The sequence below is a fragment of the Rissa tridactyla genome, chromosome 1 (genome assembly GCF_028500815.1).
Source record: "Rissa tridactyla isolate bRisTri1 chromosome 1, bRisTri1.patW.cur.20221130, whole genome shotgun sequence".
Lineage (NCBI taxonomy): Eukaryota > Metazoa > Chordata > Aves > Charadriiformes > Laridae > Rissa > Rissa tridactyla.
In genome coordinates this window covers 61940817-61959134 of record NC_071466.1, presented here as the reverse complement: position 1 = coordinate 61959134, position 18318 = coordinate 61940817, and the positions used below count along the sequence as shown (strand labels likewise).

The window sequence follows — 18318 nt, the reverse complement described above, 5'->3', positions numbered from 1 at the left end:
GCTGACGTGAAACCTGCCATTGGTTGTTTGAAAACAAGATGATAAGATGACCTCAGTCAAACTTTTTAGAGGTTTTTATAGTAAGAAATAACCATTTATTCAGTACAGCTGAGAAATTGTTTTTATCCATAGGTCACAATGAAGATTATTGCCATGTCACCTTCTGGCTTCTGGCAAAGCAGAAGAAATCGTTATGATCTCTTGGTGACGTCTCTTGGAGTTATATGGGTGATACTTCATTTTGCCTTACTGGTAAGATTCACAAAACACAATTTCAATGATTAAACTTGATTTTATCTGCTAAGCACCAGCAGTAGAATCCATGATACACATCCAGATAAAATCTTGGGAGTTTAATAAGGCTGAAATATTGCTGAAACAAATTAAGCTTGATGCTAAGAAGAAGGAATCCTTGTCTTGGGCAATGATGAATTACAAAAGTTATCTGATATGAGATGGAGGGCTACAAAGCTGGTGAGGGGTCTGGAGGACAAACCGTATGAAGAATGACTGAGGGACCTGGGGTTGTTTAGCCTGGAGAAGAGGAGGCTGAGGGGAGACCTTATCACCCTCTACAACTACCTGAAAGGAGGTTGTAGAGAGATGGGGGCTGACCTCTTCTCCCTGGTGACAAGTGATAGGACAAGAGGAAACAGGTTCAAGTTACGTCAGGGGAGGTTTAGATTGGATATTAGGAAGCATTTTTTCACTGAAAGGGTTATTAAACATTGGAATAGGCTGCCCAGGGAGGTGGTGGATTCACCATCCCTGGAGGTGTTTAAAAAAAGGGTAGATGGGGCACTTAGGGACATGGTTTAGAAGTGGCTTTTGTCAGGGTAGGTTAAAGGTTGGACTTGATGATCTTAAAGGTCCCTTCCAACCTCAGCAATTCTATGATTCTATGATTCTATGAGTCTCTAAATGTGGTAAAAAAATGAAATCTTTGGGAGGGATGTGCGTGAGGAAAGGAAGGAACCTGAAGAGGTTGAGGGCTCTTGCCAACAGCAGTCTCATGAGCAGCAATGAAGAAAGAGATAATGCACAAAATCCAGATGGGAACAGTGGATTGGAAGAAGGCATAGGTTCAAAATTGCTGAACAGTAAAATCTGTCCCAAACCCAGCAGTGATTCTGGACCACTGGTTTTGGTTAAGAAGCTGTGTTTAATCCAAGAAAGCATGAAGGAGAGGGGAGGAAATCAGCTCTCCTTTCATCTCATCCTGGTTTTTTATCGTTGGTTACACCCCTGGTTCACTTACTTATGAGGGAAGGAGAAGGGATAGTTGATGCTTGTCACCAATCACAAGTTGTGAAAGTCACCACCCTAAAATGGCTGGGGGTTTCTCTCTTGTCTGACTCAGGCTCTGTTCAGAGGAAAACCTTGTCTGGCTAGCCATTTTGCCCTGACATCCACAGCTTGCTCCCTGCTGCTGCGTAGCTTGGAAAGTCTTGAGTTCCTGTAAGCCAGCAGCTGCCCAGACAAGTAGGCTTGGGCCACTGGACATAGCTACAGCCCAGCTAATAGATGATTGAAGGTTTTTTTGGTTTGATGTATGGGGAAGTTTGGTTAGTGTTTTTGAAGTGGTAGAGCATCTTCTGTTATTTTCTTACTGCTCTACTGTTAATGAAATATTGGTGCTACTGGTTTATGATTTCTCTTATTTCATATGGCAACTGCCCTACATTATTAAAAGACCAATTATCCTGATCTTTCCCCGAGATACCAGGGGGACAATGTATTAAGTCTTCTGTGTTTCTGTTCCAGAATGCGTACACATACATGATGGGGGCATGCGTAATTGTCTTCAGGTTTTTCTCAATTTGTGGGAAGCACGTAAGTATAAATTAGGAACTACAACCATTGCAGTGCTGTTCTATAGATTAAAGGACTAGTTGCTATGCATCTCTAATGCACGTTCTGTAAGGTTCCATTTTATATGCCAAAAAAAAGGAGACTTCAAGCAGCTGTCTCCCATTTTATACTCTGTCTTTAAAATGTCAGGATTTTAGGTACATTGTATAATAGCACTGTATTATGGATACTGGAAAAGATGCATTTTTTATTTTTTTTTAAAAAGTGCAACTGCAATACCACACAGTTTTTAAAAAATGCTCTCTAAAACTCTGAACATACGTTGTGCTGCCCTCAGTCTTTGCCGTTTCAGTGTGGAGTGATGTGCGTGCTATTTATTTATTTTCTCTGCAAGACTAGTGGGGTGGTGGTGGATGCAGTCATCTTGTTAGGAGAGTGCTCTCTTACACAAGTTTCTTCCTCCAGAGTGCAGGTCTGCGTCTTGGGTCTCTACAATGTATGTCTTGTCACAGTAAAGCATTTATGTTCAATTTTAAAAAATATTGGCCCAAGATATTCTTCTGGAAACACTGAGATGGCGACAAAGCAAGTCACTTCTAAAGTTTACATTTCTTTTGTGTTTGGATTTGCTCTGGTGTAATTGAGAGTAGGCTGGCAGAATAAGCATAGGCAGAGAACAAACACATTTTTTTAGCAAGTGGTGAGGCTCTGCATTCTCTTGCTGTAGAACTTTTTAGACTATCCAAACATTTTCTTTGAAGTATGACATATTAAAGTAAATGTGATAAAAAGACTGCTGTACTGGGTTGCTGGGGTTAAGAACAGTAAGTCAGAGGGTTTGTTCAGTAAAGATAAAAAGTTTTCCTTCAATCAAACTACACAGAGCCTGTAGATCCTTAGAAGTCAAATGAAAAATCCTTGCTTCTCCTAAGCAAATAGGCCAAGTGATTGCCTTCAAAGCTCTCTGATTGATTCTAAAGTTTTTTCAAGGTGTTAACCTACTCATTTGTGCTTTCATGTTAGGAGGTGCATCAGTTTCAGTAATTTATCTCTTGTTATGCAATGTGATGGCTAAAAGTCAGCATGAGTTACCAGTTTGGCATGATTCTGAAGGAAACTGCTACTCTCAGTCCCATTCAAGAGAATTTTCCATAGCATCCAAAGTGGTTAAGGATGTTAAGGCAATCTAGGGCAATAATATTATCAAGAGTAATATGTATGCATGCATTTACTTTATCAAGAGTGAAATACGCATGCATGGGAAAGTAGTATCTATTACTTAGGCCTACTACTGCCTATGTAATTTCTAAAATTATGCTCCCTTAAGCTCTTTGGCCAACTTGTGTGAGAAATTAACTAGTTGAATCAAGCTGTGCTGATCTTAAGGAAGTCCCCTTCTCTGGACATCAGCCCATTGCTTTAACTAGGCTGCAGTATCTGTGTTTTCTACCTAACAGCATCACTGGTAGTAGTCCAAAGTAGTCTACTGCACTTACAATGCTAATTTTCATACTTCTGGAGTTTACTGATCCTAGAATATTATAGTTAAGTTTATGCTGTATTACTGCCGTGTTATCCTACACTGTGTTTTTCCATGTGTACTCTTTGAGGAGCAATAGCTTGACCTTGTAAATTAGGCGGATGTGCTGATCTCTTTAACAAGTAAAAAGCACACTAAATTTCAAAGGAAGACACAAAATGTACAGTTCCAATCAGATTCATAATGTACCATTTCACTGGGCTCATGCATTAACGTATATGTGTAAAGAATTTGTTGTCAAAATGCCAAATGCAATCAGTCTTTTTCCCTTTTATCTCTGCTTTCATGGATGGTGTCATGGATTCCTTTTTCTCTGTCCTTCCAGGTGACACTAAAAATGCTGCTCCTTACCGTGGTTGTCAGCATGTACAAGAGTTTCTTCATCATAGTGGGAATGTTCTTACTGCTTCTTTGTTATGCTTTCGCTGGAGTGGTTTTATTTGGTACAGTGAAATACGGAGAGAACATTAACAGGTACAGTATGTACTACCTCATGGGGATGTTATTGAAACAGTCCAAAAAAATCATGTTCTGCTAGAGAGAAGTTTATCCACAGTAAAAACCAGAGAAGTCCCCAGGTCTAGCTGAAGAGCTCTAATCAGAATTTCTGATAGGAAGCACTGAGCCATCTTTCCAGTCCTTGCGCGTTGGGCCAAATGACAGCCGACCCAGCCCAGAGCAGACTGGGAGCTCTTCTTCATTATGCCAGCTTCAAAGCTAGCACTGCACTAGCTGCTGAAACACAGCCTACCTACTGCGCCTTATCGGCATCACCCAGGAACAGGAGCCATAGGCCAGGCTGATACAGAGAGGGGCCAGTTCTGTGAACTGGCTGTTAACTGGAGATTTCCCAATAAATAACATCATCAAACTACGGGAAGAGAATGGAGACAGGAGATAGGATCTGGCCCTGAGTCTGCTTTGGCTCTTTGATAAAATGAGCCAAAATACTCAGAACTGTGTCTGAGCTAACATTCAGTTATTATATCTTAAATCATGTAATAAATAGTTCAGCGAGCTCATTCAAATAATACTGTACCTATTTTCAGTTTAAAATAGTAGAACAGTAGAAAATGGAAACTATTTGCATTTTTTCTTGCCAATGTTTTAATTCTGGGACATGAAATGATCTCTCTCTCTCTCTTATCCTTTAAAACAGACATGCAAATTTTTCATCAGCTGGCAAGGCTATTACTGTACTCTTCAGAATAGTTACTGGAGAAGACTGGAACAAAATTATGCACGACTGCATGGTAAATACAATACTGCCAGAGATAAAGTAGGCAAGAAACAGGAGACAGCCTTGCATCTCAAAGTGTTTCCAGTATCTTAGCTTTGTACAAGGAATGTTGTGATTGCCTTTGTCTTTTCAAGAGATATAATGTTCGCTAAACCTCAGAACATGACACACAAATTGCAGTTCCAATCACACACACACAATGTCATATTTCATGGGGCTAACAAAAATAAAAAGATGTTTTCAAAATCAGAAGTAACTCACTTTTCCACTGTTCGACTGTGGCAAGGTGACTTTTCAGGTTAACTTTGTCTTTAATGCCTGTACTTTGGCTCATTCCCTGGGAATAGTAGGCTTATTGACCTCAAAATTTGTCCTGGAATAATTTTATTTTGCCTAAGTACCCTTCTGTCTGTGTTTTCCATTGTGACGAAAATCATATTCACTTCCTTTTTAACATTAATGGGCAGGGAAGTGTTTTGAAAACCACCACATTTCAGTGCACCAAGTTGTTTCTTTACAGTGGCATAATGCACAATGTGCCTTGTATGTGGTAGGGAGGTCCACGGCGAGGCCTTTTTTGTCATACTCTCTGTTTTCTGATTTCTGACTGCTAGAGGAACAACAAAAAACTGCCCACAGTAATGCCTACAGCATTATTTCCTAATTGTGAAGCTTTAAAAAAAATGATAGTCATAAGTATTGTATTGATTGCAGAGAAAATAAGAATCTCTTTTTATGATTGATTGACTTTGTTTTCTTTTGTTTTGAAGGTTCAGCCTCCGTTTTGTACACCAGATAACAGCACCTACTGGAAAACAGACTGTGGAAATTACGCTGGTGCTCTTATGTATTTCTGTTCATTTTATGTCATCATTGCGTACATCATGCTAAATTTGCTTGTTGGTAAGTGAAAATACACATCAATAACAAAAACGTCCATCTTGGCAAGTAGTATGTTAGATTTGAGTGTGTTGCGCTATTCAGGTATGAGGTTACCTTGTACCTTCACTGTTGCCATAAATGCATACGATGTGTTTGATACTTCTCTGGCGTGTAGTATGCTAAAACACAGAAAGTTTGGGAATGAAAGCTTTTTGAACAAAGAGATGTGTTGTATTTGTAGACTATAGTTACCCTAAGGACTACTATTTACTGACCTTTCCTTCTTCCAGTTAACATTTTTCCAACATCATTGGAATTCTCCTAATTGATTTTAGAAGAGGTTAGATTAGGTATCTCACCAGCATTTAAGATAGAGCTTTTAAAAAGTGAGCACAGTGAATAATGATATAGCATGACAGAATATTACCTATTCAAAATCCTCATCTGAACATACAGGCATTTATTAGTGTGAAGTTTGCACAACAGAATTCATATTCTGTTAAAATTCATTGTTGCTTATAGAGATGAACCAGTTGGAATGTAACTACAGGCTTGCTTTATAGCGTATTTTGGTTTTGTGGTTTTCAGCTATCATTGTGGAGAATTTCTCGTTGTTTTATTCAACCGAAGAAGACCAACTTTTAAGTTACAATGATCTTAGGCATTTTCAAATTATATGGAACATGGTTGATGACAAAAGAGAGGTAAGAAACTTGATAATGAGCACAGAAATCCAGTAAATCCGTAGTTTTCCTTGAAAAAAAAGTATGGGGAAAATAAAGTATGCTGACAAAACTCACTGAGAGGTTACTGTTCAGGTTGTGAAAGTTCAGTGAGCATGATCTAATATTGTTCATGGCCCTTCAAACACTAACCCATATTCTTTACTACTGTGAAGTACTTAAAATAGTAGATTTAAAAACATATGTAGATATTCATAGGATAAATACAACAGCATCTTTCCTCCCAGCTCCGTGAGACTTTTTCCTTTGGAAGTCTACAGACTCACATCCATTTATGTGCCTGATCTTCAGAAGGGTTTTGCTGAGATTTCGTCACTGTCTCCCGTGAGCTCCCCATAGAGAAGTTGATGAAGTAGGGGCTGGATGAGAAGATGATGAGGTGGACTGAACACTGGTCGAGTGGCCAGGCCCAGAAAGTGATGATCAGCAGCACGGAGTCTAGCTGGGGGCCAGTAACTAGTGGTGTACCCCAGGGATCAATAGTGGGCCCAATACTGTTCAACATCTTCATTAATGATCTGGATGATGAGGCAGACACGAAACTGGGAGGAGTGGCTGATGCGGCAGAGGAACATGCTGCCATCCAGAGGGACCTAAACAGGCTGGAGAAATGGGATGAGAGGAACCTCATGTGATTTAACGAGGGGAAGTGCAAAGTTCTGCACCTGGGGAGTGCAAGACAACCCCAGGCACCAGTATATGCTGGGGGCTGACCAGCTGAAAAGCAGCTTGACAGGAAAGAACCTGGGAGTCCTGGTGGACACCAGTAGCCAGCAATGTGCCCTAGCGGCAAAGAGGGCTAATGGTATCCTAGGATGCATTAGGCAGAATATTGCCAGCAGGCCAAGGGAGCGGATCCTTCCCCTCTACTCAGTACTGGTGAAGCCATACCTGGGGTGTTGGGTCCAGTTCTGGGTTCCTCTGTACAACAGAGACATAGACGTACTGGAGAGAGCCCAGCAAAGGGACACAAAGATATTGACGAGCCTAGAGTATGTCTTCTGTGAGGAGAGGCTGAGAGAGGTGAGACTGTTCAGCCTGGAGAAGGCTCAGGGGGACCTCATCGATGTATATAAATACTTGAAGGGAGGTGCAAAGAGGATGGCACCAGGCTGTTTTCAGTAGTGCCCGGTGACAGGACCAGAGCCAATGGGCACAAACTGAAATATGGGAGGTTCCCTCTGAACATCAGAAAACACTTTTTTAACTGTGAGGGTGACTGAGCACTGGCACAGGTACCCAGGGAGGTTGTGGAGCCAACATCCTTGGAGATATTCAGAAGCCACCTGGACATAGTCCTGAGTAACAGGCTTTATGAGGCCCTGCTTAAGCAGAGTCGGACAAGGTGACCTTCAGACATCCCTTCCAGCCTCAACCATTCTGTGATTCTGGGATGAGAAGAGCATCTGGGAGACTGAGCTGTTCAAATGCCCACACAAGTTAAATCATCATCTGAATGATTCATGACATCACTAAGATTTGAATATGAACAACATTATGGTGAAAGAAGTTCGTTGCTTGTAGTTGGCACATGGCTGTGCTGGAGATGGAAGCCACAGTCTGTCCTGATGGAAGTGGAGATCTGAATCCTTTGTGCCCAGCACTGTCAGTCTCTCTCTGATGCAGAAAAACACAGTACAGCAAAAATAGTTCCATTCAGGCTCATTTAGCAGAACGAAATATTTAAAGAGTACGGATACCACAGTTTCAGAGGGAAATACTTTCAGCCCTAATTTTCTAACAGCAGATCAGAACTGTTATCACAAAGAGTGTATAACATGCTAGGTTGACTCCTAGAGCGGAAGACCTTTGAAAAGCCAGTAACTCCCAACATTCTCCTGTCCAAAGGTGCACATGCAAGGGGAGAGGTTTACAGCCAGGTATAGGCCTGGCTGTGCATGTTTAAATTGTGGTTTAATTTCAGTTTTTCAAAGGCATCTCTTTGGACATATAATTCTCAATTTTGAACATTTCTGACAAAATGATCAGCACAGATTCTCATTGTACATCAGTGGAATAACAGCAAAGCCTGCCATGAATGTGCTGAAGAGCTGGCTGCATGTGAATATTTTTCAGTAATGTATTCACAGTGACTTAAATAGGCCAGGGTTTGACATGACATAGTGTTTCTCTCACTGATCGAGTGTCTGAGTCGGTTGTTAGGTCACAGTAATAATTTACCATCTATTATGCAATTTTACCCAGGGAGTAATCCCTACCTTCCGAGTGAAATTTCTGCTGAGGCTTCTGCGGGGCAGGCTGGAGGTGGATCTTGACAAGGACAAGCTACTGTTCAAGCACATGTGCTACGAAATGGAACGGCTCCATAATGGTGGTGATGTCACTTTCCATGACGTGCTCAGGTACCCTGACATTTTCTCTACATTTTCAGAATGGGTATAATGGCCTGTATTTCTCTCCAGGCTAACAGGTATTCATTAGGCTTGGGAAAAGGCAGGACTGGTAGCCATGGAGGCACTGCCATTTTAAATGTAATACAAAAACTAATTTTCCCTTTTTATTCTGAAAAAATATCAGTGATGGAAAACACAGGTCCTAGGGAATCAGATCTAAGTAATTTTAACATTTTCATTGGAGACAGTTTGTCATAAACAGGAGTCACATGTTGTTCTTGTATCCCAAGCAATGAATTGTTGTCCCCACTCGTGTAGCAACATGATGGTGAATCTGACTAGAAATAAAATAGAAACGGGAACGTTATCCAAACAAACACTTAGAGTGGGGAAAAATCCCACAAATGCCCTAGTTGCTTACAGTTCAGCAGCTCATGTGTATTGGATAGCTAGATGTAGGTGATCAGGTTTTCATTTGTTTTGAGCACAAGTCTCTTCTGGAATCATCTCAGCATTTTTTACCTTCAAATGCGAATTTATTGCACACAGCTGAATTACGTGTTTCTGCACTAGGGTCTTAAATATGACCTTTGATTTTCTAAATTAAAATGTAAGGTAACCAGCGTTTAAAAAAAAAAAAAACAAAAACAAAAAACAAAACTGTGTTTCTTCTAGCATGCTTTCATATAGGTCTGTTGATATCAGAAAAAGTCTTCAACTGGAAGAGCTGCTTGCTAGGGAACAACTGGAATATACCATAGAAGAGGAGGTGGCCAAACAGACCATACGCATGTGGCTGAAGAAGTGCTTAAAGCGAATCAGAGCAGTAAGTCAAGCTAAACCAGGATCTAAATGGTTGCAGAAATTGTACTGCTCAACAATGCTGGAATTTGCTGTCACTGTGTTTCATTTACTCTGGAGTTACGATAATATTTATGTGAAGAAGTATGTAGCAGTTGCTAACTCAGCAAAAAAAAGTATGTTACAGCTCAGTTGAAAGCGCTACAAAAATAAGCATCTTTTGAAGGCAAAAACTGTCTTCCTGCCAAAAACGTATCTGTCTTTTTAGTACAGCAGGAAGATGCACGTGCAGAAAACCAAAGTCAAAGGAATAAAGAAAAAACAATGTAATTTGATGAAACCTCATAGACTAATCCTTCCTCACAGAATGTAATTGTATAATTTCCTTGCCTCTGCTGGCAGAAGATACCATGATCAGTCACCAGCAGATATGGAATCCATATCCAAATACATCATTTGAATGAGCCATTACAGTAACTCTGTGTGTGCAACTTAGCAATGTGTACATGCAAATCAGATATATGAACCATGGCACACAATTAAGGAGGGCCAAGGTACTGGCTCAGGACTGGGATGGTGTCAGCCATACTCATTAGCCTGTTCCTCAGCACAGTTTTGGCCTGTGCTCATACTCTCCCAGACCACTGCCGTGCGGTCCCCCAGACGACTGTCGTAGGAGCACCACTGCCCTCCAGGCATGGGTGAGGGTGGAGATCGCTCCCAGCGGGCAGTGGTTGAAGCCGTCTGGTGTGGTAGAGGAGAGATTAGACAGATCATGCAAGTTCTGGACTGGCTTCAGCTCTGCAGGAAATCCCAATCTATTTAATTTACTAGTATAGACCTAGCCAACGCTTCTGTATTCTGTTTACGCAGTGCTTCTGATTGTCTGAAACATTTTTGCCTTTTCTCGAGATAGCTGCAATACACGCTCATCAAAGTTTGCCTCGGATGAAAATTATAGTTTTACAGTTATTCTCTTCTTTCTTCTAAAACCAACTCATCCTTTATATAAAAAGTCACAGCCTGGTTGTGTTGGTGACTGATTTTTCAGTTACTGAAAGGCTGGGTGCTTTCGATGAATATATTGACAAGCATATTTTTATTTCTATATTTTGGTATATATTTTGATGCATATATGGAAAAGCTTGAGAAGTGGGCCCGTGTGAACCACGAGGTTCAACAAGGCCAAGTGCAGGGTCCTGCACATGGGTCGGGGCAACCCCCAGTATAAATACAGGCTGGGGGATGAATGGATTGAGAGCAGCCCTGAGGAGAAGGACTTGGGGGTACTGGTGGATGAAAAGCCAGACAGGAGCCGACAGCGTGTGCTCACAGCCCAGAAAGACAACTGTATGTATCCTGGGCTGCATCAAAAGCAGCGTGGCCAGCAGGTCGAGGGACGTGATTCTGCCCCTCTACTCTGCTCTGGTGAGACCCCACCTGGAGTACTGCACCCAGCTCTGGGGCCCTCGGCACAGGAAAGACATGGACCTGTTGGAGCGGGTCCAGAGGAGGGCCACAAAGATGATCAGAGGGCTGAAGAACCTCTGCTATGAAGACAGGCTGAGAGAGTTGTGGTTGTTCAGCCTGGAGAAGAGAAGGCTCCAGGAAGACCCGATTGTGGCTTTTCAGTACTTAAAGGGAGCTTATAAGAAAGATGGGGATAAAGTTTTAAGCAGGGCCTCTTGTAATAGGACAAGAGGTAATGGTTTTAAACTAAAAGAGGGTAGATTGAGCCTCAGCATAAGGAAGAATTTTTTTACAATGAGGGTGGTGAGACACTGGAGCAGGTTGCCCAGAGAGGTGGTGGATGCCCCATCCCTGGAAACATTCAAGGTCAGGTTGGACGGGGCTCTGAGCAACCTGATCTGGTTGAAGATGTCCCTGCTCATTGCAGGGGGATTGGACTAGATGACCTTTAAAGGTCCCTTCTAATCCAAACTATTTTATGATTCTATGATTTTTTTGTTTTTATAAAAACTTACTTCTTGGAGGTGGGGAGGGGTTTCCATAGAGACCTGTGATCATGGAATCTGGCTTTTTCTGTTTGTAAATTTATTAAAAAACATAACTGGACAATTTGAATGTAATGTACATTCCAGCTGAAACATCAATGTTCAAGGCATATTCAGATAGATAGTTTCATTCTGATCTCATCTCTGTAATAACCAGGGCAGTAAATTTAATCTCAGCTCTCAGTTCTGGGTTTGTTCAACTCTGTTGTTCATTTCATTATGATATTGAATTACACTATGTTAAAGTAAATATGCTATTCATTTCACTCTAATAACATGGTTCAGATCGTTTCACATTATATGAACCTTTTATAAACTGAATGTAATTATGGAAGTTAATATATATTTTCAAATTCTCTTGTTAGTCTCTAAGTCTCTCTAGAGGCAGCAAGTGAAAACTACCCAGGAAAGTGAAACCCTTCCTAAGGGCTGTTTATTTTAATTTAAAAGCAAATTAGATTGTAAGTTCATAATGGTAGTGGTTTTGTTTTTCTATTTGTACTGTAAATCTATACTCAGTCCCAAGGTTTCCACTACTGTTTTATTCAGTCTTATTGACAGACTGTTCCAACATCCACGAAAGAAATCAGATTTTTTTCATTGCCTTCATGGAATTCTTAGTGAATCTCTACCAATTTCCATGTTTCTTTTTCTTTGCAAGAACTTTTAACTCATAAATTCAAAACTTTACATGTTTTTAAACTCTAGGTTTAAACCAACAGATGAGCAAACTGCCTGCCCCTTAATACAGTTTATAAGTTTCATCCTCTATTTCCTACATAAAGGTTAGACATATGCTGGAAATCACTTTATTTAAATAGCAACCGTCTAATACATGTAGCTTTATCGATGCACCTGGTATCCACATCTGGCGCTCACTGTTTGGTTAAACGTTTAGAAGGCTTTAAAAAAAATAATCAAACACTGTGATACACCAACGAGAACATTTTTGTTGTCACACATTGTACCTTGACAGAAACAACAGCAGTCGTGCAGCATTATCCATAGTCTACGGGAGAGTCAACAGCAGGAGTTGAGCCGATTTCTGAATCCTCCCAGCATTGAGACAACACAGCCAAGTGAAGATATGAATGCTATTAATCAGGATAACAGTGCACAGCCAGAGGTATGTTAACCCAAAGACTATCAGCTACTCAGAACAAATTCAGAAAACTCCCATGTTTCTTATTTGTTCTTTTTTAAACATCATTTTAAAACTTCATTCGTTGCCTTCAGATGTAAAGGCAAGGTGGTCTAAGGCAGTAATTCTCCAGCTTAGTTAGCTGTCTTGCTAGCACCATAAAGGGCAAACTCAGCTGTACGACTCTGGCAGCACCAACTTTCAGCTCTAGCATGAGCTGCGTACAGGCTCAGGGACTTGGAATTTTTCCTGTCCGAACATTCTGAACTAGTTTTTACACCGAGAGTGATAATATTGGGCATGCTAGGTCCTGTGAGTAGGAGTCCTGGGCTCTTCCAGGATAGGGAATGAAGAAGGTACAACGTAAGGACTCCGCTGTAGAAGACTAAGAACAATTTTGTACCTTTCAATGGGAATGTATAATGGAATTGAGCCTAAATGGCCTTTTTTTTTTTTCTATTAATAGTAGTTACTGGGGCAGTAAGGAATAGAAACCATGCTGCCTTAACAAATGGCAGTATATTTTGTTTGCATTCATGTATAAAGCGTGGAAATAGACTAGAACGTTAACCCTTATTAGGATTATCTCCATGCAATGGGGAACTGACTGAAACTCTTTTTTCCTCTGTTCAGACAAGTAGCCAGCAACAGCTCCTTAGCCCAACGCTTTCTGACAGAGGTGGCTATCGACAAGACTCTGCAGACACTGGAAAACCTCAGCGGAAAATTGGGCAATGGTGTTTGACATCAGGTAAGTGAAAAATGTGTGTCACTATAGTCCTCACATGCCAAATCACTGCTGTACAATAACAAGGTCATGAGAGGCTTCCCGATTCACAGTTCTACCTTCCGCCTGCTGCTTGCACCCACATCAGGGTTTTTCTACCCTCATGCATACTGAAATAAAGCAATCTCTCCCCTTCCTCTCATTTCTGAAAGTTCAGAAGATGGACTCAAGCATTGCCATGTGCAGGTTGTTAGGGCTTTTTACTCTTTCATACATTTACTCAGGATCTTTGGATTGGGGGCTGTACCATCCTGTATGTTTGGGTAGCATTTTGTGCATTTAGAGTTCTCTTTTATCATGTAAAACACATTGAAAATGAATGCTTTTCCTGACAAGAGTAGTAACTTCTGAGTGCCTTTTCTTGCCTAAACATACTAGGTGTATGATTTATACTTTAAACCATAATAATACTTTTTTATATCTTCCCTTCAGCCAGGAACTAGACAAATATACAATCAGTTTCCCGTTTGTTTTCTCACAAACAGGAAACATCCTCAATTTACTCTAGAAACTACCATCTGCTAGAAAAGGAAGGCAAGATTGTGCCTTACAGGAGGGTGGGAGAGGTACACAGTACAGTCTGAGGCCTTATTGAGTCTCAAGAGCACTCTCCACCACCCGAAATATTCTCTCTTAAAGTGCATATTGACCTCTGCTGCCTCGTGACCAGCAGGTTAGGTGTCAGCACATCAAACCCGCTTTCAGCTGCCATCAGTCAGTCCTTTTCCGAGTCAGAGCGCTGCCTTCAAAGGCTGCCAATGTTCAGACCCTAATCATATCTAGGTGGAATTAGAATAGGTGGTCATGCTATGAGTACCGTTAACCCTACTTTTGTGACCAGGGTACTTGTCCAAGAAACAGGACAGCTTAATAGAGAGCATTTGATTCATGCTTTCCACTTACAAGTCACTGAGCAGCGAAGATCAACATTTTGTGGGAACAGAGAGAAAGAGTAAAAGAAGGAGCGTGCTAAGGAGGAATCGCACTATTGTAGCCAACTGGATAGGTTTTTCAAGTGAGAATGATGAGTTTGGGGTTTCCTTTCTTTGCAGTGACCTTGGCCATGTCACTCTTCAATGTTCCTCAGTGGACAGTCTCAGAAAAGGAAGATCACCTCCATGCACAGTACAGCCTGGCAGATGATAAGCCCTCTGCCCCCACTCCAACAAAGACATGTATTTAAGATCATGAATAGCATCATTAAGGTCAATTGTGGTTTTCATATACTTAGGCATGTATTTTAGTGCTTTCCTAAAGCCACACCAGCACCTTGTACTGGCTTCCACCCCTAGTTCATAGTTAAATATCACTTTCTGGGTGTAGCTGCCAACTCTAAATGCACTTTCCCCTTCCTTTTTCTGGCACTTATCACTTTCACCATTTTGCCAGCAGGTCAGCTTAAACCATTTAGCTTGCAATTAGCCAGGTAAGAAGAGACCTATTGCATCAGCTATCCCAGCAGAAGGCAATGAGGCACTGCTCAGTTAAACTATTCTACCAGCAGATTAGTGGGAGTGGGGTGAACAGCTGGAGCTGAAAAAAAAAAACATTAGAACAGAGCCTTACTCTTTCTCCACTAAATCAGTTTAAAGCTGACCCAGTCCAGCTAGTTCTGTATAGCTCAATTCTACGCAAAAATGTTCAAGAAGCAGATCTGCTCTAATACAGGACTTTCTGTTTAATTTCGTAGCCCAAAAACCAATAAGCCGTTCAGAGTCTTCGGTCAACTTCCACTTTGGTGGACGTTCAACTATGAAATCTGTTGTATGCAAAATGAATCCCATGTCGGATGCTGCTTCTTGTGGATCAGAAGTCAAGAAATGGTGGACAAGACAATTAACTGTGGAGAGTGATGAGAGTGGAGAGGACCTTCTTGATATCTGACAAAAATTTAAGTCATACTGCAACACCAACCACTTCAAGTACAATCTAATTTTCTATGTTTAGAATTTAAGATGCTGTGTGATGTATGATTTCTTTAAAATCAATATCATAAATTTTTTCAAATGCTTATCCTTCTGCTATATGAAGCATAGCACACACTTATATGTTAGAATTTACCGCTATAGGTACTAACTGTACTTTAAGAAACCTGTATACAATAGCAGTACTAACAAAGCCAGAGAGGCTATATTGCCTTTAGCAGACAGAGCGTTGAAAGATTTCATATGTTCTGTAGCTATATAATGAAAATGTATTTTGATACACACAACTCCATGTTTTTCTTCAACCTATACCATACTTTAAAGTGGCAACACTTTACAATACAGGGGTAATGTATTTCTTCTTTTTGTGTTTTCCCTCAGTTCTTATTTAGTAAGATTTCTTTAGAAAGATTTTATTATTCACAAATGACCTGAAGAGGTCAGCACTGACTTCATGTTCAAGGGAAGTATTTTTACGAAGTACAGATTCTAAATTACAAATCTAAGCTTTTTCCGGACCTTTTTTTTAAATATGCAAGATACAGTATAACTCACTTTAAAATCAGAAGGTGAAAGATTGGCTTTTAAAATGTAAATATATTAGGGTTTTGATTAATTATGCAAAGAGCTTGATTTTCATAGAGAAAATTGAAAAAAAAAAAAAAGACATGAAAACTGTGCATTTAGGCATCTAGCAAAAGACCTCCGTGTGAAAAACATGGTTTATGCTTCATTTTCAGAATATACTGGTTACATATATGTATGGTGTCATTATTCTCCTGTTGATTGGGTCCCATTTCTTTGTGTAGTCATAAGATAACTTTCTTCTTGTGTGTGTGATAAAAATAAGCATGTTGGGGATTCTAATTACAGAGTAGTATTGTATGGCTTTTAAAATACGGTTCAGTTTTGCCTGTATAGGTAGAAGTGAATTTAGCTTACCCGTGTTACTACCCATGCTACAGCCCTGCAGAGCTAAGGCATGGCACTGTACTGTGGGTAAGTACCTTTGCCCCTTTTATCCCGATGCATCATATTTTGACCTGTTAGCTTTTTTTTTTTTTTTTTTTTATGAAGCGCCAATAGTGCTACGTTATCGCTGGTGAAAAAGCAGCTACCCCTTTCATAAAAGTTTTTTCCAGTGAAAGGCCAACGCTATACAGGGACGGAGGTAGAGAAGAAAAGCCACAAAAAGCAGCAGAGTTTGTTAGTTTCAGAATTTAATGCTGTCTAAAAATGTGAGGTAAAATTGTGCCCTTCCCTCCAGGAAGAACTAAGAGGTTGCAGATTTTGTTGCTCGGCCCCTCGCTGGGTTTTTTAGCATAGCTGGGACCTTTCTGTTACCATTGTTTCCTATGGAAATGATAGGTTGCTCTAACATGGCCTGACGTGAGATCTTTTAAGAGTCTCACAGTTAATGTACATCACCACTTTAAAAATATATCCTTTGAAAAGCAGACAAAAGCCAGTTCTTTGCAATGTTTTCTGGCCAAAATATTAATGTAGAGTGGTCAGAATACAGCATTGTTTTCACAGATGCCTTCACCATAAATGCAAAATTAGTTTTGGCCATAGAATACAGTTTTCTTGGCATCTATCAATGTTTTGTTCGCTGTGTATGGTTGAACATGGTTTGGATTTTTTTTGAAAATAGTCATATTGAACACATCTGTATTTTGTGGTTTCTTTATCTGTTTTGGGGTATATTTATGTTTAAATCTAGTCAACTGTAACTCTATACTAACAGAACATGTGCATTCTCGTGTTTACTGGATTATGAACCATCAACAAAACTTCATATGCAAATCCATTATTTCGTGTTCTGTTTTGTGCTTGGTTAAGTTGAGCTTTTGTATATATGACAAAAAGATAAATACTGGATTTATAAAAGATAATATCTTTGAAAGTTAAATAATATATTGAACCGCAGGTCTTTCTGAATCATTCTTGCTGCAAGTCTTCTTTTTAAAAAATCTGGCAAACATTTTTTCCTTGCCTTACAGTACTCTGTCAATAAAAGTGAGTTGCTTTAAGCAATATTCCTTCCTCTGGTTTTCATTCTAACTGCATCCACTATATCTGGCTTATCTGTGATAATGCTGCATAGTGGCTAGGTGTGTGGTCTGTACAGGATTATTTAAAGAGATGCTTTCAAACTCTTCTAATTGGAGAGCCTTCGGTGAGGCCAGCAACCGACCTCAGCAGTACTGCCACAAGGGGTCTCATTCAAAAAATGGGATTAAATAGGACTGTTCGTTATTTCTTCTTATTTAACCCACTTTCTTTGTTTGCTTTAGAGCCTGGATGTGAATATGCGCATGCACATGTGGGTATCGGGGAAATCTGTGGTGGAAAAGTCATAATGCTTTCATAGGCTGCCTTCCAATATCTTCCAAAACACTGGAGATTCCTGGACCATTAGAAAGCAGTACTCAACTGTTTATTCCCCCATTTTACTTTTGCAGGTATAGGAAGTGAAATGGAGTTACAAAGATATGAAAATAATATATACTAGAGCACCCAGGTGACCTCCTTAGTACGGCACCCCTGACATAACTAAAGACAGTGATAACCTTCTACTCTGCAGCAGAGCAACCAAGGCACATTTGCACATGAAGGTGCAGAAGCAGAGAGGAGAGCTGAAGAACGGCTGAAGTTCAAACAGCCTGCACAAACAGTGGGGAGACACAAAGAGGAAACAGTGCATCAGGAAATCAGTCAGTCCAGACAGCCTGAGAGAAAAGTTCAAACAAGAACAGACCCTAGACAAAGGTAAACAAAAAATGGCCAAGGGAATATTACTATCTACAGTGCTCGTGGCTCCTGGAATTAAATACAGAGTTATCCTATACAAATGAAAAGAAGAAAGTGTTTAGACTCCTTTTCATCCACTGAGAGAGCTCTGTTCCATAAGAAGCAAGTTGTAAAAGTCTTCGTGGCTTGGGTGGGTAAAAAGCGTAGGGCATGTTGTCAGTGCTCGAAGAAAAACCAGCTTGTGGGAAGTCTGAGAACAGGCAGCAAAAATGTGTCTCAATATCATTCCAAAGTCAGGAAAGATTTCAGACAATCACTTTTGTA

General features: G+C 40.4%; 1 protein-coding gene across 1 annotated transcript in view; it reads left to right on the top strand.

Annotated features, from left to right (window-relative positions):
- Window positions 1–15414, top strand: part of NALCN (sodium leak channel, non-selective) — a 237154-nt gene extending 221740 nt beyond the window's left edge. The window contains exons 34-44 of the mRNA XM_054210711.1: window positions 133–252; window positions 1765–1833; window positions 3678–3826; window positions 4512–4605; window positions 5363–5495; window positions 6063–6178; window positions 8423–8580; window positions 9247–9397; window positions 12364–12513; window positions 13162–13279; window positions 15006–15414. Of these exons, the coding sequence (XP_054066686.1) occupies window positions 133–252; window positions 1765–1833; window positions 3678–3826; window positions 4512–4605; window positions 5363–5495; window positions 6063–6178; window positions 8423–8580; window positions 9247–9397; window positions 12364–12513; window positions 13162–13279; window positions 15006–15199 (1452 nt within the window). The 3' untranslated portion in view covers window positions 15200–15414. The remainder of the gene's footprint in view (window positions 1–132; window positions 253–1764; window positions 1834–3677; window positions 3827–4511; window positions 4606–5362; window positions 5496–6062; window positions 6179–8422; window positions 8581–9246; window positions 9398–12363; window positions 12514–13161; window positions 13280–15005) is intronic.
- The last annotated feature ends 2904 nt before the right edge of the window (window positions 15415–18318 follow it).